Source organism: Sturnus vulgaris, chromosome 4, assembly GCF_052056855.1.
Source record: "Sturnus vulgaris isolate bStuVul1 chromosome 4, bStuVul1.hap1, whole genome shotgun sequence".
NCBI lineage: Eukaryota > Metazoa > Chordata > Aves > Passeriformes > Sturnidae > Sturnus > Sturnus vulgaris.
The window spans coordinates 30,803,009-30,827,573 of NC_142246.1; the positions used below are offsets into that span (position 1 = coordinate 30,803,009).

A 24,565-nucleotide genomic window follows, 5' to 3' on the forward strand; every position below is an offset into this window, starting at 1 on the left:
CAGAAAAGATTCTTGACTTCAACTTGGACACCCATCTGTTTCCCAAAAAAAAATTTTTAAAAATGTCATTGCAACTTTATACTTGACTTTTCTTTGAGTATTGAATTTTGAGAGCAGATATCATTAATATCATTTGAAATGAGTGGAGCTTGACAGGCATATGCATAGTTTATTGCATAAAAAAGGTTCCTAGGATATGATTTTCTCATATTTTAATCCACACTTGAAAGTTATCTAAAATATTTTTTAAAAATATTTCAAATGTAAATTTAAACTTTGTGAAGCAACAGAAATATTCTCTATGGCAACATTGTTCACTGGACTAATGGTATCCTTTAATTAAACAAGCATATTCTTAATGATGGCTTTGGCAGGCTCTTTGCAGAGTTTTTCACAAGTAGTATGATCATAGCTCTCAAAAAGCCAGTGGGCAGAATTATGGTGTGCAATATGCAAATTCAGATTGATTTGATAATTATGTCTCAGAAAAACTTAGAAGTAACTGCGGATCTTGAGAAGTTGCCCTCCTTAGATGTGACTGATCCCAGAGCCGTTTTTTGCATACAGATATGATCTGAACCTGAGCCAAAGCTTTTATCTGTACACTTTCTAGCTTAATGGAGAAGGAAAGTGTTTAGAAGCTTAAGCAAATTTCCTCCAAGTCTGATCCCTGTCTATATCAACTGTTTGGGCATATTGGCTCATAGACATGTTTTCAGGATTCTGAAGAACTTACCTTTTTCTTCTATGCAAATCTTCTTGCACTCGGTGATTCTGATTTAGCTGTGTTCAAGAGCCTTCTGTTATTTCCAGTGTTTAACTTTTTTCAAGTTCACAGTCACCTACCAAGAAAAATATTGACGATTAGCAATAATGCCTAAGAAAAAAAAAGATTTTTCCTAAATTATAATTATTTTAATTCAAATGTACAGAGTAAGATCTGAACCAAAATAAAATGCTGCCAACAAACAGAATTCTAATTGGTGACAATTACAATATCCCCCAATATACTATAGTATTTTTATATGTATTGGAAAGAACTAAAAATTATTGTTTCACAGACTTATAGCTCAAACAACTGGCCAGAAGTTTCATATATACTGAACTGCTATGTCACCCAATAGCACAGAATTTGTGAATATGAGAAATAAATGGACCTCTAAAAGCTCAATGTCTCATAAAATGTATATCTTTCAGGTTATATAACAGAAATTTGTACCTGTGGTAAACATTGTAACTTCTGAAGCTATATACTTATTACAGTAGATAACATATGTCACTATGAATTGAGAATTACACATGCTTCATTTATTAGTACTATTTTTTATTTGTGCATATTGTTCCCAAATGATCTAAAAGCCAGAAAAGTGGGTATCTTGCATCATGATGGATAAGCTGATTTAAAGAACATTCTCACCCAGTCTTCACATACAAAGAGCAGATGAGAAACAGGCCATAGAACCAGTGGATTATTTATGTTCTCTCAGCTTTCTAAACATGCAACATGCACAAATCTTAAAATGCTCCTGCTATTTGACGTTAAAACTGACTTTTTAAAAATTAAATAAAAATTAAAAACTAAACTTGTTAAGGACATGATCATCATCTTTAGTAGGAGTTTCTATTTTTACCAGGGCATTATGCTGAAATTTTTGGATAGATTTCAATAGGATTATCTGAAATCCTATAGAATACTAATAACTGATTTTAGGCCTTGATAAGGACACATTTTCAAATGTATATGACTTTAAATTTGAGAAACCACTAAATAGAATTATTCTCAGTGCCTGCAACCGTGTACAGTTTCCTCAAAGTTGCTGTGCTTATGTTGATGAACTTAAGCAAACATATTTGGATCTGAAAGTTTTCCTCCAATACAACCACAAGAAAATAGAGAGAAATGGCATATAAAGCCCTTGAACTTTGTCTTCCATTTACCAGAAGGTGAACACATATCCAGCAGCAGTATTTTCCTGCAATGATCATGGCAGTTACAATTTCTCTCGAACACAGAACCCGTTTTAGAGATGGTTAGATGAATGCATATTAGAACAAACACTGGCCCTTTCACTTTTTATGTTCTTTTATAGCTGGCCTTTACCAAAGGAATACAGGGCTATAACTGGAAGATTCATTCATGCTACTAAATCTGATGTGTAACTTGCATTCATTCTTAAACACAACTCAGAGCAAATAAGACAATTTTATTCCCAGAACAGTTAACTTTGCAGGAGAAAATGTCAGACTTGATAGATTTGTTGACTTCAGTGACTGCACCAAGATTTCATGACACAAAAAGTATTCACCAGTTAGAATAAAAAATTAGCTGAAAGATTGAATGTAGGTTTAATGGTAAAGTTTGGATAAAGGACATAAGCTTTTTTTTTATTTATTCTTTCAAATATTTAATGGTTCTGATAGTTTTTAATAAAAATTCTAGTACAACCTCCATGAGACATTGCCATGTGTTTATAATGTCAAGATCACCAGAATAGGGTATTTATATTATAATTTCTGAAGATTTCCAGCAGCTAGATAAGAAACAAATTCAAATTCACTTTGGTTTACACTTGCCACTGGCAAAGGCACCAATTTTTTATTAATTTCATGGCATAAAACCTTTGGGACAAAAAGCTATCCATCACTTAGTGATGGACACTGTGATATCCTTTCATGTATCTACTAGACTAAGGAATATGAAATATTTTTCTTCAGAGGCTCTCTTTCCCCATATGCCATCCAACATCAATATATCTTTATGAGAAAATATGAGGAAAAAAAAGCAAAAGGATTGGTCCTAATGTGATTAAATTATCTTCAAAAGCCTCATTCTTTTTGTTTTTGGAGCATCCATGCACTGAAAACAGAGCTTGTCATTCAGGGCTAGCACGTCCTCCACGTTTGAGCCTCAAACTACGGGTAGAAGAAGGGGAGAAAAAAAATCAAAGAACAGAGAAGCAGAATAATAATAATAATAATAGCCAGTATAATTTTGGAAGTGATCCATCAACTTAGTCTCTATAGAAGTGACATATCTTCAATATCTTCTGCTGGCTCAGGTCAGGCTGGACATGACCACACTGCTGCTCTCTTAAGATTACTGGAAGCCCAGAATTAATAACAGCCCTGTCCTAATGAATGCAGCCATTTTTTGAAAATAGAAATTTTGCTTTTCTGACCTTTTAGCAAACTCTATAACACACAAAGTTGTCTGTACTGGGTGCTAGGGTTTTTTAAATTAAACTCTTGATCCAGCCTCATAACCGTGAGATTTTTAAAAAATAATCCCTTTGCTCAGAAAATGAAGGTAAAATTCTACAGGAAACCCTGATCCTACAGTATAGCAAGGCAAAGCATCACCCATCAGCCTAAAAGACACTTAAAACAAGAACTTAATTAAAGTTTTTCTCTTGCAGACTGAGGGATGTGTCTCCATTATTAATTTCTCTGGTATTATGTGAGATTTTTCCACACAGAATTTCAGTTTATTTCTGTACACGAAATTCAGCCCAGATACTGAAATATTTCTGCTTCCTTTAGAAAGCATTATTTTCTTTTCTTTAGTCTTTGTCATGAAAACCAAAGCATTGAGATCTCTGGATTTTTTTACCCTTGAATTTACTTCAAAGTACATTAAGAACGTTATATGAATGAATCTATTGGGGTAATTTTATTCATTCTTAAATACACTTGAGTGCAAATAAATTAATTCAGTCTTCAGAATAGTTAACTTTACAAGGAAATAGGTTATGCCTGATTTTTTAATATAACTGAATCATAATGAATTAGTAAATAGAAATACAAAAACATACTATGTTAAAATAAAACTCCAATCTACTTAACTCCCATTACACTTCTTTATAATGATGCTGCTTTTTCTGGATTTGATTTTTAAAATATGTGTTTTTATTGCTGCTTGGAGTTTTCTTCTAGAAAAGCATTGCTTTAATATCACTACACTCCAGGTATTTTTCTTCTGGGGGGAATGAAATTAATAAAATAATAAAATACAGTAATATCTGCTGCTGGAAATTTCCATGTGTGTTTCTTGAAGGGCTTGATTGTGTCCAATAATATCAAGTGTGAGTAATATACATACAGGAAGTATTCATGGTGGTTTGATAATTCTGCTAGATTTCTGTTATTGGCTCTTTTGGGGATTTAGATTTCTTCTCATTTCTATGAAGTTCGATAATCTCAGTGAGCAAGGTTCTGTAGGGAGCACTAAAAGGTCACTATATAATAATGTGTTCTCAGTGAATCATTTTATGTATGAACAACATGCTTATAAATTATGAAATACTAATGCAGGCATTTAATACTACAAACCCTAGTCCCAATACTCTATATTTGTGCAATTAACTGAAATTGATGTAAGGCTGATTGTTAATTTGAAGCCATGTATAGCATGATTTTTAAACCTCAAATCTTAAACGGAATATAATCAAATACACATCAACATCTAAATTTTTATTATGAACTAGGGACAACAGTGATTTCAAATAATCTTCCCTATTCATAGAGACACAAATCCATGGTAGTCCCTATTTTTTTCCTGCCATATAGCTAAGATGGTTTCTAGCCTTGTATAGCCTATATGTTTTCTACCTATATATATTTTGGGGAACTTCTACTTGCTAGATGTCCACTGGAAATGCAGCACAGCAAAGAGGCAATCTAGAAGGTTCCTGGAGAATATAGACCTGCCTGACACAGGTGGTAAGTGGCCCAACCAGTGGAGGTGCCCCACTAGTGGGTGCTGGACAGGAGCCAGCTGGACAGGAACCAGCTGTGTGTCCAGGTGCCCATGGCCAATGGTATCCTGGCCTGTCTCAGCCACAGTGTGGCCAGCAGGACCAGGAAAGGGATTGCCCCATTGTACTCAGCACTGGCGAGGTTGCACCTTGAATTCTGAGTTTAGTTTTATGTCACACGCTGCAAGAAGCACATGAAGGTGCTGGAGCCAGTCCAGAGAAGGGCAGCAGAGCTGGAGAAGGGCTGAAGGACAAGTCTTACAGGAGAAGCTGAAGGATTGTTTAGTCTGGAGAAGAGGAGGCTCAGGGACAACTTCACTGCTCTCTACAACCACCCAAAATGAGGTTGTAGTGAAGGGGGGGTTGATTTCTTCTGCCATGTCTCAAGTGAAAGGATGAGAGCAACTGGCCTTAAGCTGTGCAGGAAAGGTTCAGATTATGTATTAGAAAAACAAAAAATAGCAAACCACTGATAGAGAGGTTGGGCATTGGAATAAGTTGCCCAGGGAGGTAGTGGGTTCACTATCTCTGGAAATATTCAAGAGACATCTGGATGTGGTACTTGGGGATATGGTGTTATTTATGGTGTTATTATGGTGGTGCTAGGTTGATGATTGGACTAGCTGAATTTGAAGGTCTCTTCCAGCCTTGATGATTCTGTGGTCTGGGTGAGCAAAAATAGACTAAAATGCATATTAATTACCCCAAAATAATATTTTTTTTGCTATTATTAAAGAAGTTATTATAGAAGTTATACTTTTGCAGTCTATGGTAAAAATCACAATTGCAATACATTGCATGAACATTTATTCAACAACAATCTTTCAAGGCTGTCAAGGTTTTTCTGAAGGGCTGCATAGCACTCTGGGTTATCAGCCCCTCCTCCCAGCTTTGTGTTCACTGAGCTTGCTGAGGAGGCATCTCCCCCTTTATCCAAATCATTGATGGATAAACTAAACAATACTTGGTTTCTTCCTTTGATACTGGTCCTGCTTTTTACATCTTCTCACTTTTATACCTCTACTAAATATATCATATAAATAAGTAGTTTCTTATGCTGGAAGAACAAGATTGGGTGGGTTTGTTCATTTGTTTGACTTAGTGATTTGGCATAGATTTTTAATTCCTTGCAGACTTGCAAAAGACGTTTTCAGAGACTGTCTTTAGAATGAAAAGTTTAACTACTGCTCTTCTCTCCTTTAAGTCTGAATAAGGGTATTAGCTTTTTCTTCACTCTGCTTGCCACATGTTGTTAGTAAAGGCATATGTGGGTGAGGTTTATCTCCCAGAAGAAAGGGGAAATTATTCTCCCTCAGAGGCAGCTGAGAAGGGTCAATAAAAGCAAGCACCAGCCAACAAGAAGATCAGGCACAGGAAGGCATCAAGAAGAGAGCTTACAGCTACAGCAGGAAGTGGCATGGCTGAGAAGAACAGAAAACACATCAGGCCTAAGAAATGAGAAGAGGACCACAGGAGACCATCAAATGTGGAGCTGACAAAAATCAATTCTGAAGAAAAGAGGTGCCTTAGAAATACAAAAAATGCAGGAAAAAATGTTGGTTTTTTTTAATTCTATTTCTTACTTGGTTTTCTTCACTGAGCTTGCTTTAAGAGGGTTAGTTGATCTGTTTTAAAGTTCTGACCAGATCAACATCCTTCTACAGCAAACTTACAGGAAGCAAGCTTTTTAATAAACTATATCTAAAAACACTGTAAAGAACTGACACAGTCCTATTCCAGATACTGGAATTTATAAACAAAAAATCCACTTGGGCTTTCCTAAAATATTAATTCAAGTCTATCAGGAAGTGACTATAATTCCAAGAAATTCTATTATTGCCCATCAATCGTTTCGACTGACACACACATAACTTCCATAAAAGATTTAGAATGAGCTTTTTGACCTGTTACCAAAATAATTAACTTCTGATTCATGAACTGACCAGTTTTACACAACACAAATGAAAATTGTTAGTCAGATCTTTAGGGGAAGCCCTCCTTCTATTAGTTTCAAAAATACATGAATATGCTGAAGCAGACATTTTTGTGCTTATACATGGAAACAGCTAGAGTGGTTCTCTGAGGAGCTCAAGCTGTCTTTTAAAAATTTTGAAGAAATCTTTTCACCTACAAAGTTAAATACCAATCTTTCTGAGACTAAAGTAAGAAAGTCTAGGCAGTTTTAGATGAGGTGTGAAAGATAGTTTTCCCCTCCACCATGTTTTTTTAGCATTCAGTCACCTGTAGAACATTTTACTAAGATAGCGTTTTAAAAATTAGGTGATTATTCCCTAATAGAACAAAGTAAAGAAATGTGAAGCTACCATTCAGTGCTGTTTGAAGCTCAGGCTTCCTTACCACTCATTCTTCTTCACAATAAACCTCGAGACAGGTTTTGTAACACAGTATAAGTACATGGCATCCTTGACATACACTAATTGTACAGAACTTCTACTTTTTGGCATCCTTTAAACATAGAAATACTTTTTATTAATATTCATTGAGATAGTTATCCCACATTTCTTTAGGTTTCTTATTTTTAGTTTCATAAGTAGTAGTGTTGACTTCTGGCTTGCTAAATTTTGTTAAATAATGAATTATGTTGGCACAAGAAAGCTTGTGCCTAAAAAAAGATGAAGAACTGTGCAGTAAGGTTCAGAGAGAGAACTGGGAATGTTTTTACTTAATATTTAAAAGGATACTATCTTTAGCAGTCTATATATAGCTTTTCAGCTTGCTTAAAAGCTTTTTGTTTTTCCTGTAAGATTCTTGCTAACATTTAAACAATGGTAGGAAGGAGTATAAGAGAAAAAAATAGGCATTAAAAAAGGGAAGGAGCTTCACAGCTAAGATATTATATACATAATGTATGAGATTAGGATCATAATGGTAGTATAGTTTTCCAGATTTGTTTTATTTTCACACAGTGAAAGGGGTTTTTTTTATACTGGAGATATTGAACTTAATTTGACAAATTGTGTTTGGTTTCTCCAAGTGTTCTGTCAGGGTATTTCTGAGTCATAACAAAAATCAATGGGTACAAATAATTCAGATGAGCTATCATAACACAGCTTTTAAATGCACCCACACTGAAATTACTATAATACAAAATCCAATACTTTTGACAGCAAGTGTAGGTTTCAGCAGTTTTGTATTATTGTGCTGGACAGTCTTGTGCAACATGTTAAGTAAGAACTCTGAGTGATAAGTTCTGAAGACATTTGTAGGTACTGAAAACCAACACCATTTATATATTTCTTTCACTATCAGCTAGAGCCATAGACTCATAGTTTTTTGACTGCATTCACTGATAAACAAGCAGTTTAGTCTTAAGCAATAAAAAAAAATGCTTTCTGAGAAATTCTACACCACTCTTCCTGAAAGTAAAACCTAGAGAAAAGGCAAATAACTGAAACAAGATGGAGAGGAATAGCAATTCAATGATGCAACAACCCACTTATTGGCTCACTTACACTACTTCAGCTTGTCAGTGGAGTTAGCTGAATCATTATTTTAGCCTTTTTTTTTTTTTTTTTCTTTTGAAAAGCGTACTTCTAAGGATGCAATGTTTGGCAAATTCATCTGTATGCTGAATTATATGTCTATGTAAGGGAGTTCTCAATAAAGAACTTCATTTAATACTGTAAGATAAAAGGCACAAATCCAAACTCCATTTTATTTCTAATAAGCATTAAATGCAAAAATGTGGTTTTTAATTAAATAATTAAAATAGGATATTGAAAAATGTTGGACTTCTATAACAGTAGTTCCTAAAGAGAAGACAAATCCTTTAAGCTGACCTCACTTATGTAAGCTACAGTGTGGAAATACCTGAAATCTTCTATGATGTCGAAGGATAATCGTACCTCACTATTTGTCTGACTACTTTTCTCTGAAATAATTGGTCGAAAATTTTTTTCTGTTCTGTATGAAAAATCCCATCATGCAGGGGAAAAAGAAAAAAAAATAAAGAAACAATCAATAAATGAGGTCTCATTAGGACTTCCAGAGATCTGGTCAACCCAGAACCAACTTCTGTGAAAGTTTATCATACAGACCGATAGCAAAAAATAGATAATTCAGTTAAAATTTAAGTGGAGATATGCTTATTACCTACAAGTATAATAGTGCATCCAGTTGCAGAATAACTAGGTGATGTACAGGAACATCAGTACTTCTCATATCATTGTATACTCTAAAGGCATTGGCATGAATTTAGGATAGCTTAGTCTTTTTGCCTGCAGTGACGTCACTGTCTAATTTAGGCTGTCTAGAAGAAATACTGAAAAAAAATTCATAACTTTATTTGTCTGAAGAATTACAGGAATGATGACTTAAGGCTGTTTTTTAAAGTTGTCTAAAGTTGTCTAAAGATAAGAATCCCAGGGAGCATTAGAATAAATGAAAATAATTTATGGTCATTCAAAGTCACAAGTGTTAAACTTTATCTTGAATTCTTTATAGACTGTTGCTACTAGCAATGAGAATAACATCAGAGAACTGAGAATTTTATTTGCTCACATCTATTTTAGTTCTATGACAGGACTAGAAGTCAGATATGTAAGTAAAAAAACCAAAACAACAAAACAAAAACAAGGGGGTTTAGTGCAGTTAAAGTGCATGTTTCCTTGTGCAACTTTTTGATACAAATTAAAATACAGATTTTACTTAAGGTAGTGCAACATCTTCATTCTTTCTCCTCTAATACAAAATTTCAATTGTAAAATTTCAATCAGCAACGTATTTTAAATATATAATATCTAATCTAATTTAATCTAATATAATCTAATATAAACAAAAAACATTGTTTTGGAGTCAACTATGCTGTGCAGGAACTAAAAAATTATGATTAAGGAATTGGGCCAATAATGAATAAACTAGTTTCTTCCTTAATTTCTTGTATATTTCTTATAGGTTTTTTTATATTTATGCTTCCTTTATTTCTTATAAATTAAGTTCTTATAAATCTATCCTATATCTAAATCAATTTTTTAATAATACAAGGGACACAAATATAACCCTCTAAACTTTTGACAGATTGAAATTGCCAAGGCTATCACTTTAATTGCTTGCTGCAATAATCCAGAATATCTGCTCTGAGAAAGTTGTATGCTTTGTTGTTTTGTCATATTTTGAATTTGCCTGACACTCAGTGCAACCAGTTTAAGATCTAATTTGTATTTCTTACCACATTTTTACCCCATTGTGGATGGTGCAGAACCCTGCAGTTGGTGTAAGTTCCCCCCAAATTACAAAAGAATGTGTTAAGTAGAGGCTTCTCCTGGAAGTCTGTGAACACATACAAACAACAGAAAAAGGAGTGTAGTATAGGTGTCCAGTTTGGGGCTGGAAGAATGTATTCTGGTCCAATAGCTGGAGCAAATTTCACAAGGTTTTAAAGTCTTTTTACAGAAGAAAGGAACTGCACATCTTGGCGTCTTCACTCTGTTTTAATCCAGAGTTGTTTTCCCATACCCTGTTTCCTTTTTTCGATTGTCCATCATAAAGAGGAAAAGACAAACAGTAGAGAAGATGGATACCGAGGTCCTTCACCTTGCTGCCATGCATATGGAAGTTCCACTTATTTGCCCATCTTTCAGTTTCCAGTGGTAATGCATTTCTGATGGTATAGAACAGCAAGAATTCTTGATACCATCAGTCACTTTCATAAACAAACCCCACTAATACTTCAATTAAAATAGTCCTTATTCTGGTAAATTCCCCATGATACTTGATACCATTAGACTTGACTTCTGCTGCAGCACAGTCAGTAGAGAAAATGAAGAACTGAAGGGAAGGGAGGAAGAAGTTAAGTCACCTGGGTCTGTGATAGTGGCAGGTGGAATACACTCTAAAAATCATCAAACTGATAAGGTGGGAATGAGTATGATAATCATCTGTGTCTTCTAAGAAACTCGGGGCAACAAAAAAAAGAGGGGAAAACATAAAAGAAAAAGGCTTCTGTCAGAAACAAAAGACTTTGGGTCATAAGTCAGTGAGGAGACAAAAAATATGGTGATGGAATAAATATGAAAAGGAGGAAAAGGAAGAATAGAGAAATAGAGAATGGCTTGAGGAGGAGAGTGTGAACACACATGTGTAACTATATATAAGTGATTTTTTTCTATAATGCTGTTTTCCACTTTCTTCGCAGGTGTCTTATCACTGCTGATTTTAAGAGAAAGAACTAGGAAGACTATTCTATGAAGTCATTTTACTAGCTTCGCTGTACACTGGCTGAATGACTAGCCATACAGTTACTAGTCATAACAGAAAAGAAAATTATTATTTTGTCCTCTTGAGAATTTTTAAACATCTTTTTTATCCTATGAATAATTCTGGACAAATTCGGCCACAAAATCTTGTTACATAAAAGTGTGATTTTCAAAGAGATTCAGGAAAGTGATTTTGTGTTTGCAATGTTTTATACAGTATTTCAGAGCCTTTCCTGTCAGGCTCTCCTGTCAGTTATGTGGTTGCAACTTCACTCTCCTGTTTTCTCCAACTTATTTTCTCAAAATACATATTAGAATTTGGAAGGGGATAGACTGCATCTTCACACTGTCTAGTCCTGACAGATCTGTGAGATTTTGTACAGACACAAAATGTAATTATATTTCATAAGCATCCATCTCTGCCTGTTCCTACATTTGAACTGTATTATTAGTCTTATTTATCTGAGCTCTGATATTACTGTGAACAGTATAATTTTTGTCTTTCCATATATTTTCAGTCTCTGGTGCAAATACAGTTGAAGGGGCAAAAATCTCACATTGATTCCACTGTGATGCAGTTCAGTAGCATGATCCTCTGACATCAGCATTATTGTTATTCTAATCGGTTTCATACAGCTTGCTGAACCTCAGTGTTCTGTAACATCTAGGCAATACCTTGTTGGAGAACAGGCTGTCCACAGGATTTTTCTTCCTCCCAAATGAATCAGAGAAATTAGAGATAGAAAAGATCAAGTCAGAAGTGGCAATATAATTCCCTTCTGTAAAAGTGGATAAGTTATTCAGGCAAATCTATTTGATCTCTGAAATATTGTCATCATGATAGAAAAAGCTGATGTTCAAAGGGGATAGAAGTTCTGACCTTGAAAAAAACATCACCACCCCCCTCCCCCAGTAAACTGTAGAAAGAACAGGCCAGGCAGATACCAGAGCCAAAACCAGGGTCACAGAACTTGAAACACTCACCAGTATGTCTGCCTGCCCTGGTTTCTAACTTTCACCTGTAAGACAGCAAGATTTGTTGATTCATGTCAGCATCATTACAAGTCTTCTTGATATTTTATGTTGTGTCTTAGTTCACTCTTGGCTGAGCAACAAGAGTCACTTTTATTTCTATGTTTTAAAACTCTAAAACCCTATGACAGTACCAGTTTAATACAATCTTGTTACAGAGGTAAATAGGTATTAGCTGTGATAAAAATCCGTAAAAGAACAGAAGTCTTGTTCAATTTGCTGCTGCTTCTAAAGCAAAATATCTTGGACATGAACCTACCATGTAGTATCTCAAAGCAAAATATTTCATGCCTCTGCATAATGTAGCAGAAAGATGAGTGTATCCTGAGGTGCACTGTAGCTCTGAGAGCTATTTAAAGTGCTTTTTAAAATGGCATTTCTTAAAAGTTGTTAAAAAATACTCTGACTACTTTTAGATTTGTTTTAAATTCAGTTTCATGAGAGATCTTCTGTCAGTGTCAACTCCTGTTTAGTCCTGTGTTAGGTGCCTAAGTGGGCAATGGTTGTCTAGGCCTTTTCTTTATTTCTGCTTTCTTCAGGTGCTTTATATTTAATGTCGGGTAAATTCATCCAGTAGATAGTGCTGCCCTTCTTGGCATACCCAGAAATACCTCAGCCTTATCAGTACTGAGGTATTCAATACCCCATGCACCTCCTAAATCTGCCACAAAATACAAACTAAGTATGCCTCTCATGTGAGAGGTCCAATATAGAGATATTTTCAAAGCAGCCATGGCATGTCATACAAAACTGCCAGAGGCAAGGAACATCCCCAAGTCTGTAGCACTCATCCAGCATATGGATTCAATTCCCTTCTGTGCCTGACAGTAAACTCACATCACTTTCCTCTCATCACTGAACTACCAAAAATAGCAGCAACAAATATTTTTAGACTGTGAGAAGGAGAGCAGGAGCTTTCTCACTCACATGGGACTGCAGAAAAAATGGTAGGTGATAAAACCACAGAAAACTGTATGTTGTTTGGCATATATGTAAAACCACGTAATCTCATCTGCATACTCTTTGGCTACAATCAACTTGGACCAGATAAGCAACCATTCCTTTGGTCTGAATACTACATTATTTGTCATTGCCATTTTCTGCCAATTACTCTTTCGTGCGTCTGATTTTCTTGGCCAGAAGATGGCATAGGCATTTCAAATTTAATTGTTGCTGCAGCTTCGCTGGAAGATTCTGTGTGATAATTAATCCAAATACAGTATGGCATTTTCTTTTCTGAATGCATCAGTAATCTTTCATTTATGCTGTGCTGATTATGTGAATTTTTCTTCAACTTTCAGCACAGTGAAATAAAACATTACAATATGGATTCTGATAGCTTTTTAAGAAATCTATTCTTCAACATCTCTCTAATATGCTATTATGTAGTTCTCCAGCTGTCCAGACCTGTAAGACTCAGGACCCTGAATTTCTATTAACTGGAGTTAAATGTTGAGGTTACTTAGGTCATTTCAGTATCTGAACTTACCTGACACTAAGTATTTCTACTTTAGTAAGATTGTAAATGAGTTCAAACCTCTAATATTTAATACTCTCCTCAGTGCTAACAAGTTACCTGCCCATCATCATTACTTCTGTGGGCACTGGCAATGTCTTTAATTGCCCTGTTGGTTTCATTAGCATCCCAACTAGATGATAGAAGGTCTGAAAGTCCCTCCTCTGATGGACAGATGTGTACATTTGAATGAGGTTTCATGAAAATTATGAAGCAATACAAGGTCTTTTCTAAGCTTAAAAGGAAAGAGAGAGGTTTTCTTACATATATTTAAAGCCACAAGGTTGACTATGGGCTTTAAACCTCTCACATCTTCCTGTATCACCACCTGCAGCATCAGGGTTAACTTGCTTATGAGAAGCAAAACCCACAGGCCCATCATGCTATTCAACTTTAATGTGCACGTGGACTTCTTGATTTAGGACAGGTTTATAAATAGTGTCTTTAGTTTAAAAATAGGCTTTTCAGATCTAGGGGAGTTGATATTATGATCTGTAAAGTGAATGAAGCTCCCAGGAGTAACTAGAGCTTATGTAATATTTATTCCTACATTTTTGCTCAGCTGTTTTGTGCCATTTTGATGCTGAGCTGCAAGGACTGTTAGTTTCTTAGACACTTCAAATCTTTCTTCAGTGAAGCTAAGACTGCACGCTTGCTTGTCTAGGTAACCTTACTTGACTTTGGGGTTTTTCCTAAGAAACCGTGGTCATTGTTCCCACTTACAACTATTTTAATTTAGCAATTTCTGATCTCTGTGAAAACCCAAACTGTGCTGCCAAGTACAACTTTCCAGTATTAATTTAATGCTAGAAAAATTATGACTGATCTTTTTCTTGAAGCATTCTGACTGGCTGATCTCCTAGGTAGAAGAAACACAGAGTAGAGCTAAGATCTGTTTCTGGATACATGTACAAGAAAATTTTATTAAAGTTTTATTAGGTACTCACAAAAACAGCTTTCACTCCTTGATTTTGTAGTTGTTTATGTTGCGGTTGGTTTTGGATTTATTTTTTTTTAAAGTGAAATATTGGTGCTAATGGAACAACATTCAGGGCAAAAAGGTTCATGGAATATGAAGCAAATCTAGCTTTAATATTTGTCATTAGGACACTATTTTGTGCATGGAAACATCATTAAATAAGCAGAGACCTGACACAATGCCTCTCTAAGGAAGAAGTTCATCTCTCTAACGCTGTACCCAGTTACGAGGTATCACATTTAAAGTTTCTGATGCTGCAGGCATTCACTGGTGAGCACCTATCATAGTCTTATTTTCAGCTAGGAGCATAAACTCTCAACTTAACATCCTGAGCAAGGGCTAGATTAATCGGAAAGATTTCATAATGCCAAAAAAAATCTGTGAGATATCCTTGAGGAAAATTGGCAGAAGTATTAGAATTATCAGAAACTAGTGCTTAAAAATGTAAATAAATTTTTGTGCCATTAGATGTGTAAAAATTGTGTGCATAAAAAACTTGTCAGTACAGTATTTAATGCAGTTTAATGTTTACAAAACATGATCAAAATATAGGAAAACATCCTATTAATTAAGGCTAGTTATGAAACAATTGGAAATGACCATTAACATATCTGGCAATATCTTACAAGTGGTGAAAAGACAATAGATAAGAATGACATGAATCTGATCATTAGAAACTAAGTTTGATCTTCTAAAAATTAGCAGTATTGGACCAATTACACGATCCTCTTTCCTTAAAGATATACTTAGCAAGTAAACATTGGAGGTCTGAGGCAATGGCCACTGAAACAAAATCCTTGTATGTGACTTCAGTGACTGCTGCATGTACTCTTTAGTCTTACCTAAAAAGATAAAGCAACTCCAGCTGGCATAAAGACTAAAACCCTCACCTAAAATTGGTCCAACCTGAAGCACTAATGGAAACATGATGGGATATGTTTCAAAATGCAACTACATGATGAAAACATGATGACTTGTGGAATGAATTGGTGTAAGAAGCCAAAGCATTATTTATCCAGGAAAAACTTTGAAAAAGGTGAATAGAATAGTGACTTGGCAAAAAATATTAAAAGGTATAGAAATAACTTGTGAAAAAAAGGAGAAAAAGTAGCCTTACTGATGTTGCCAGCAATATGAGGTCCTTTCTAAAATTCACTCAGATTTTCTGAGTACCAGATATTCTATCTGGAACCTCCCTAATGCTGTAAAGCACTGTTGTTTTTTTTTTCCCATACATAAGCCGTTTCCCTTTTTTACAGTTGTTTATTTTCCCTAGACTAAATATTTTAGAAAAGTAAAAGTACTTCACAGTCCTAACACTTGAGGAAATACCTCTATAGACCACATCACCCTCAGTTCTCATAAAATTACCAGAAGAATGTAATTTTTAACCTGCTGGCCCTTCATTCTAACTCTATGGCAAGCATTCAGCACGACTTAGTCTACATAACTTTAATCTTTTTTTTTCCATTAATATTCTGCACATATTTAAGTTGCTAGAAATTTCTGTAAACGTCCTACTTATCATTCAGGACATACTTTGCACTAAATCTAGGGAATAACAACCCACACAGTAATTTGTGTATGTTCTGCAAATACAAGTTGCTACTGATACAACTACATCATGCAGTTCTTATTGAGGCCCTTATATTCATTTTGACATCTCGGCAATCCCATAAGCATTTTTTTTAATAATCTTTCAGAGTCACAATTTTTACACTCAGTTAATAATGTATTATGCTCTTGGAAAAGTCGAATTGTCTAGGAAAACACTTTTTTGTTTTCTGTTGCATTGATGCAGCTTTATATTCAGCAGGTAGATCTGATGTTGCTACGTGATTGCTGAGCAGAAAGACTTCTTTTGGTGAAAATATTTAGTGGAACATTGCTTTAGGCAGTATCTAAAAGCATAACCTGCTCAAGCTGGTTACCAGTAGATTATCTTTCTTCCCACATACATCCACTGCACAACATTTACTTAAATTTATTAAAGCTCATTTGGCTTATGTCAAAGTCAAGAAATTCAACCTCTGCCTTCTCAGTTCAGCCAACTTATGTTAATGCATAATAATATATTCTTTAGGTACACAAATCACAAATTTTTTTCACAGTAACGTGATCTTACTCTCTAAATAGAATGAATATTTTTTTTCTTCAAGGAAGAGTTATTCAAGATTTTGATTTTGTGGCCTTTTTGAAGGGTTCAATATAGAACTTCAGGCTTCATTTATAGCATTCTGTTCAAACCTAAATCTGAAGATAAAAATTAAACCTTTCCTATATACCTTTTTTTGATACCTCTAAAATTCCAAGTATTCTACAAACATAAGAGTTTAATTTCACAGTATGCCATTATAATATGGGAATGTCATAGATTAGCATTATTTTTCAGTGATTGTGGTACCTAAAGTTAGGATCATGTTCGTAAATTGTTTATTATATAACATATGAAAGCTCAACTTCATTTCAGATCCAACTTCAGGGTCTTAAACTATGAGCCTCAAAATATACAACCATCATACTAATGCCTCTTTTTTTTTTTTAGCTTGAAATTTTTGTCTTAGCAAAAAAATTTTCAAGCTCATAAGGAAAATGTATCTGAATTCAAGTTTTAAAATAAACCTTCCTTGAAAGGCAAATTCAAAGTCTTGTCTGCGAAGAGGTATTTGGTCTCCAAGCAGTTTCAACCCCCAATGCTTTATTCATTCAGCTGACATGTTAACCACGAGCTGGCAGCTTGGGACTTGATTTCCAAAGTCATTATTTCATTTTTGTTTTTTTAAAGACAGGCTAGTAGGATATCCTGTAAGCCTCCTGCTAGCCTCTAATTTTCACATGAAACAGCTTGAGTTTCCAAGACTTTCAGTTTGTCATTCTACAGCAGCCAGTTGAAAAAAACTGGAGCTACCATGGTGCATGAGTTTATGGAAGCCTGAAATTTGGTTGATTCAGAGTGCCTACTCTTCCTAGAATCATTTGTTTTCAAAGCTAGAACTATTCAGAGAAATGTATACCATCTGTCACCTTTCAATAAAACACCTTCTAAAGGAAAAAAAAAAACCCTTTTAACTTTGTCCTTATCATTTGGCTAAAGTGGGTAAATAATGACAATATTAGCAATAATAATAGTGAGCAGAAGCAAAAGTTTTAGTGGATGGCAGAGAAAGAAGTTTAGGATGGGCAGTCTCCAGCTAAGCAGAAAGTTTAATAAGCAAATATAAATAGAATTCTTTCAAGTATTACATTTTAATAAGTGTCTGGAGTTTATATGTTACCGTTTCATCAATCCTGCAATATTCTGGACAGGAGAGAAAAAACCTGCCAGCAGCGCCTTTTCATTTACTTTCCACTTCTTGATTCGTCAGATAAACAAAGAGCTCCAAGTTCCATACAGTTGCTTGTTCTTGTATCAGTTGCTGCTACGTCAAGGATAAATTCTGAAAGCAGTGCTTTTTTCCTCTGTCATCTTCTGCTTAAAGAAGCTCTGATGTTTGTGCTGAAATGATCTGGAATTCTGCCAAAGGCTTCAGGATAAGCATATTTCAGTCTGGCAGTGAATCCCCAGTCAAAGACAAACCAGCTACAGACACTATCACAAGAAAGTTATTTATAAATCCAGATACTAAATCAAGGAAAAGTAGTGTAGCAGCCTTTTAATCGAGGCCATTTTTTCCAGGTGCCATTAGTATAAATATAAAATGTGGTACTTTGTGCATGTATCAAAATTTAAACACAACAGTGTAGGTAGCATCCAAAGAAAGATAATTTCCTTGGTTTTCTCTGACAGTATTTGCAGATTGAACATTTCTAACTGGACATTTAAAGCCTGAGATTGGTAAGAGACTGTGCATTTGAAGATATTTGAAATAATATATTAAAAAAGTAGTTTTGAGAATTTCAGCAGCTAAAATGCCCTATTGGTCCATATATACTTTTGCCTTTCCTACTACCCTGCTATTAACTGTTTATATTTTGTATGCTTAAAATAAATGCATAAAATTCACCAAACCCACATTGGGTTAGCACTAAAATTGTACATCATCTAAAACTAACAATATATTTTATTACAGGTTGCAATAGAAGCTCATATTTAGTCTTCCATGAATAATCTCAGAACTACAAAGTAGAATATCAAATGCCTATGTATATATGTGTTTATATACCTACAAGCATGCATGTATAGATAACATTGATAGCTTTCTGTACTTATGGACATGAACAACTAGAGCTTTACATGTAATAGTTATTAAAGAAATTATTAAAAGTGGCATCAATGTCTCTTGTAAGCTTCTTCTTAGAAATTGCAATGGTTGGGAGGCATTCACATGGGTTATCATTTAAGCAGCTAAAAAAAGAAAATATAATCTATTCTCAAAAAATGAATTCAAAACATGATGGATTCCATTGTCTTTGAAGAATATAATCTTCCTTTGTTTAAAAATGATTCAGCAGAATGTTTCATTGCTTAATTTTCCAGTTTGGAGGCAGAGAAAAATGGGGCATCAGTACTGTCTGGGAACTGTCTAGGCCACTGCCGACCACCTCTTTTTTCACTGAAGAGCATGTCTTTAGGAAAGACAACTGAGTCTATGTTTAACTAGACTCTTAGAAGTTAAGATTATTTAAGTACTTGTCAGCAGATTCAAAGAGAATTATGTAAAATCATAATAAAGTCATGGAAGCTTGAAATATAAATGGGAGAAAAGACAGTTTAATTTCAGGACTGGAAAAGCTAAGGGCTAGTTAATGGAATGAAAGGAAGAGAAATAAAGAAGGTAAATGTGAGTTTGGAAATTTATTAGTAATATTATTTTTGCTGATTTTTCAAGAGAGACCATTTAAAACCAAAGCAAGCCTTAAAGTTATGAATATTTTAATTTGATATGAATTCTGTGTGATTTAAAGAATCCAAATAAATGGCATGATAAAAATAATAGGTAATGGTAGATAAGCTTAAAGGCAGGTTTTTTTCGAAAGGTGCATCTTTAAGTTAGGATACCTTTTTGAACAAAAAATGAGTGTCTTATTTCTGATATAGGACAATGAATTTTGAGCTAGAAAGTAGAAACTAATTACATTTAAAGTATTCCACTGAGACTGCTCATTAATATAAAGAGAGCAGAAATGACAGAGAGAGCAAAAGAAAAACTAATACTTGCCTTTTTATATTTATTTTACAGGAAATGTGTTTGTTGTAAGCCTGGCAGTTGCAGACTTGATAGTAGCTATCTACCCTTATCCACTGGTCCTCACATCTGTGTTTCACAACGGATGGAAACTGGGATACCTACACTGCCAGATTAGTGGCTTCTTGATGGGCCTAAGTGTCATTGGATCAATCTTCAATATTACAGGCATCGCTATCAATCGGTACTGCTATATCTGCCACAGTCTCAAATACGACAAGCTGTACAGCGACAGGAATTCTCTGTGCTATGTTGTTCTTATATGGGTCCTCACATTCGTTGCTATCGTGCCCAACCTGTTTGTGGGATCGCTTCAGTACGACCCCAGGATTTACTCGTGTACATTTGCACAGTCGGTGAGCTCAGCATACACAATAGCAGTTGTGTTTTTCCACTTCCTGCTTCCCATAGCCGTAGTTACGTTCTGTTACTTGCGAATATGGATCCTCGTAATTCAGGTAAGGCGAAGGGTTAAACCAGATAACAAACCTAGGCTGAAACCACATGACTTCAGAAACTTTGTGACCATGTTTGTGGTATTTGTACTGTTTGCAGTCTGCTGGGCTCCTTTGAACTTCATAGGCCTTGCAGTGGCTGTCAACCCAAAAACTGTAATCCCTAGGATTCCAGAGTGGTTGTTCGTGTCTAGTTATTACATGGCATATTTCAACAGCTGCCTTAATGCTATAGTATATGGACTCCTGAACCAGAACTTCAGAAGAGAATATAAGAGAATTATTGTCACTTTTTGTACAGCAAAAGTTTTTTTCCAGGATAGTTCTAATGAAGCAGGAGACAGAATGAGAAGCAAACCTTCTCCACTGATTACAAACAACAATCAAGTGAAGGTGGACTCTGTCTGAAAATGGGAATCTTACTATTATCACTCAACAGCATCCCTAAAAAAGTGTCTGTTTTATTAGACCTCCTGTTAAATATTATAGTGAAATATATCCTCTACACTGAAAGCACTTTGATAAAATTCCTTGCATGGTGTTTGGAAGCTTGTTACAGAGCCTTCACATACAGATCCTATTATACAATGGTATATCCCTTGTATGATGACATAATGATATCTTTGAGGGAATAAAAAGTTATGGATGGCTACTTTTTTCTTAGATGGAGATAAGCACCTAGAAAGAGATTGAATCAGAAGTATCCATATTTTCTGGTTCAATAAAACAAATCATAAAACAATTCCTGCCACTTTCCACATGCTTTTTCTGTCCATGTCACAGTCCTGATTCTAAAATCTCTGAGAATTTCTTTTAAAAATGTAATCAGACGTTTATGTAATATATTATGAGATGTGAAGTGAAAAATCAAGGTAATTGAAAATTCATTAGGATTTTTGATAAGTACCTCTATCGATATTTCATTGCTACTAACACGGACACGAATATAATTTTTTTAAATATTAAACCTCACAAGCCCTCCTAGGAATGACATTCTCAATTGACTTCTCAATTTTAAAATAGCTTTTAGGAGGAGAAACATGCCTGAATGATTATCTTCAAAGCTCCAAGGGCAGGAGGATAAACAGCAAGGAAGGAAAAGAACCATGATTCATCAGCTCAAGCCGTTTCAGCATGAAAAAGAGGTGTAGGAGGGTTGGGAAGAGAAATTTAAATGGCCATGATTTCTGAAGAGACGATAACTCATGAAAACAGAAAGTACCCCAGAGGAGTTTCTGGGGAAACACCTTCTAGAAACATAAGTGAGGAAGGGCTGTTATCTCTCGCTTGTGTACAAGACAGAAGTTCTAAATCTTTGTGAGAAGATTAATGCATTTAATAGGTGTGATAGCTGAGTATGACAGTTTTGCCTGGTGAGTGGAATCTTAAGCCCATGAAATGCTGGGAAATAAGACCTATACAGGATGAGAATTTAACATCTTTCTGAAATTGATCTCCTGAGAATAAATTGAGGCTAGAAGTTATTTTTTCGTCTGCCACAGATAAACTTTTCAAATTAATAATTAGGTGTTTACCATAATTATGAACATAGTGTAATAACCTAGAAGAATTAGACACCTTTAAATAACAGGAAAGAGAAGATACTACTTATAACGGGGGTACAAAGAGGAACATGTGATTCTCAGGACTTTCCACAGACAGCAGGGAACTCTTCAGTAAGGGGAAGTACAGTGGGAAGTGAGGAAAAATAGCAAGACAGGCTGTCTCTGGCAACAATGAATCTCTCTTTATAATGAAGTCCTCTGGCAGAGAAAAGTAATTCACAACAATAGGACTCACCTTCAAATTGACCTTAAAAAGAAAGAGCATTTAGTTCTGGAACGAAGCTCCAACTGTCATACCTTTTAATGCTCAATTGTTTATACCTACGGTGATGTTCAAGTACACTTGAGCTTTTCCAAGCCAATTCCACCAATGTCAGTGGGACTAAGAGCTTCTGAATAGCCATCAGAATTTTGTTAATCTATGTTAAAATGTGAATTTTACTTAAACAGTTATTTTAAAATATTATTTACTGTACTGGAGATTTTCTTGAGCTTTTATATCTTTGAAAACAACTGTCATTCTCTCATAGAACTTTTTAAATGCATATAAACCTAACAGCATTCCATCTTTCTTGGATCATAGATTAGTATACCCTTGGTTTACTAATGAACTAAAGAGAATTAATTCATATTTACTTGAAAGCCCCACTGACACTCCATCATCTGACCAGTTTCTTACCTTAAAAACAGGTGCCTCATGTCAAGTTATCAACAGAACTAAGTGAGCAACATTGTTAAACCTTGGATATAAACTAGCAAGTCAATGCATTGCTGAGGTGCTTGACTCATCTTTGTTTACATTTTCCAGTCAGAACCACTGTGTAAATAACCAGCTCTCTTCTATTGTGGTATCATCATATGATATGATACAACATGATTTACAGCATAAAGTATATCACAGCTTTCTTCACTGTGATTTCATCCTTGGAGGATGCTTAGCTCTGTAATTTTATTGCTTTGTGTGTAGTGATTTTAGAATAGCAAGGGAGGCGTGACCACCTTACAAGTAAATGAGTTTTTCATGCAAGAAAAAATACTATTTAAATTATTACAAAAATTGCCTTATTTAAAGCATATTTTCAATGAAAATTATGTCTTATTATATATCTATGAAAGTAGCATAAAGACAGTTAAAGTAGCTTAATCATTAGTAAATTTAGAATTCTCAAAGACCTTTCACTTTCCATTTCCCACAGAAAATGTACATTTGTATCATGTCTACATATTATGAGCTGGTTCAAGATACTGTATCCAATATGTGGGTTATCTGAGGAATTAAAGTCCCCCATAATTCGCAAGTGCTAAAATATATTTTTGATGACAATGAAAACAGTTTGCTATATGCAACAGAACACATTATACCAAAGGTATATATTTTATTGAATAGGCCTGTAATAAAAATGGAGAGCATTTTTCAGATCTGTATTTTGAAATATTTGTATTAAATCTAAATCACAGAAATGTGCATGTTGGTGATGTTATGAGCTGTTAAATATAGCAATAATTTTAAGGAATTTATGTCTTGGTTTTCTTTGGGGAGAGAGTTTATAATTTTGTTTAAATTACTATGGATGAAAGCTTTGGATAATATCTGCTGTCCTCTTGAGATTACCTTTGCATTTACTGCCATTCTGAAGTATGTTTTTGGTAAGGATTGCAAAATTACTCATTGCAAAAGTAGAAGAATAATGAATGATGCTTAACTCTGCAGTAATGGTTACTTTTGATTCAAGTTTATTGCTTCAAAAGAGTCAAAGTGATTCATGCAAGACAATCAGCAGCCTTGCCAGCTGCTCACTGACAATGAGCATGACTATGTAAGTCAGCACCTCACAAGATGTGACTCTTTATGGTCAACATAAAGATGACTGGTGAAAATAATAATGATTTCTGACCATTCTAAGGAGATGCAGTTCGAAACATATGAGATTTCTTGCTTCTGTGGAAGTGGGTGAGCGATGGTATGCATTTCTTCATTCCAAGTCATTAAATTTTCCCCTGTATGAAAGGTTAGCATATTACAACTGCATTATTAAGAGTTCTATCTGGGTGGTTTAGCTAGTGTACTTGTACTATAGCAGTCATCAAGCCTGGATAGATTTATTCCTAAAATGCAAGTCTTAGGAGTCTGTGGCATCTGCAGAGGCCCATCCCTTTCCTACTTCCTATCCATTTCTGGTCTGAGCCCCAGTGAAGCCAAAGGACCTCTGTGAAGGAGCAGGGAAGCATCCCTGTCCCCCTCCCTGTATACAGCACACTGAAGATTTACAGCCTTATTGAGCGCTACCTTATCCTGCAAGAATTCCTCTCCTATATCACAGTCTTGATTATGTTGACAATCTGAGTATGGTCCTATCAACACGCCTTGAACCTTTACCAATAGACAGTTTTATTGGTGGTCATCTACATTGCAAACTTCACGTTTACAAAGAAGCTTGGCATTATTAAATATTTACCAGCAAAGAGAATCTTACTGAATATATTAATATCAAACAGGGTAGTTATTGTATTTAAACTGTAACTGTATGCAGCAATGTAGTTTCATTGGGAGTAGCTTTGCACATTTTCTCTTTGCACATTTTCTTCTACCACTGGGTTAGTGTGCATAGATATGAAACAAACATATGTTATTTCAATAGACATAATATGTAGCAATGATTTTATTTCTTTTTCTTCTAATTTGTTTTAGAAGGCAGGTATATGAATCATCCATAATAAATAGACTATCATGAACAATCTGTATCAGTGTGTAGTGCATCCTTCTATAGTCATCATATCTTTTTCTTCCTTTTGACCACTTTCCAAATGTTATCATGTTAGATCTGATTAATTATGATATACGGAAGGGAACTGTTATTTCCCT

At 34.9% G+C, this 24,565-nt stretch overlaps 1 protein-coding gene across 1 annotated transcript in view; it reads left to right on the top strand.

Moving 5' to 3' along the window:
• Positions 1-23,216, top strand: part of MTNR1A (melatonin receptor 1A) — a 54,469-nt gene extending 31,253 nt beyond the window's left edge. Inside the window, exon 2 of the mRNA XM_014873402.2 lies at positions 19,677-23,216. Coding sequence (XP_014728888.1) covers positions 19,677-20,545 — 869 coding nt within the window. The 3' untranslated portion in view covers positions 20,546-23,216. The remainder of the gene's footprint in view (positions 1-19,676) is intronic.
• Positions 23,217-24,565: the final 1,349 nt, after the last annotated feature.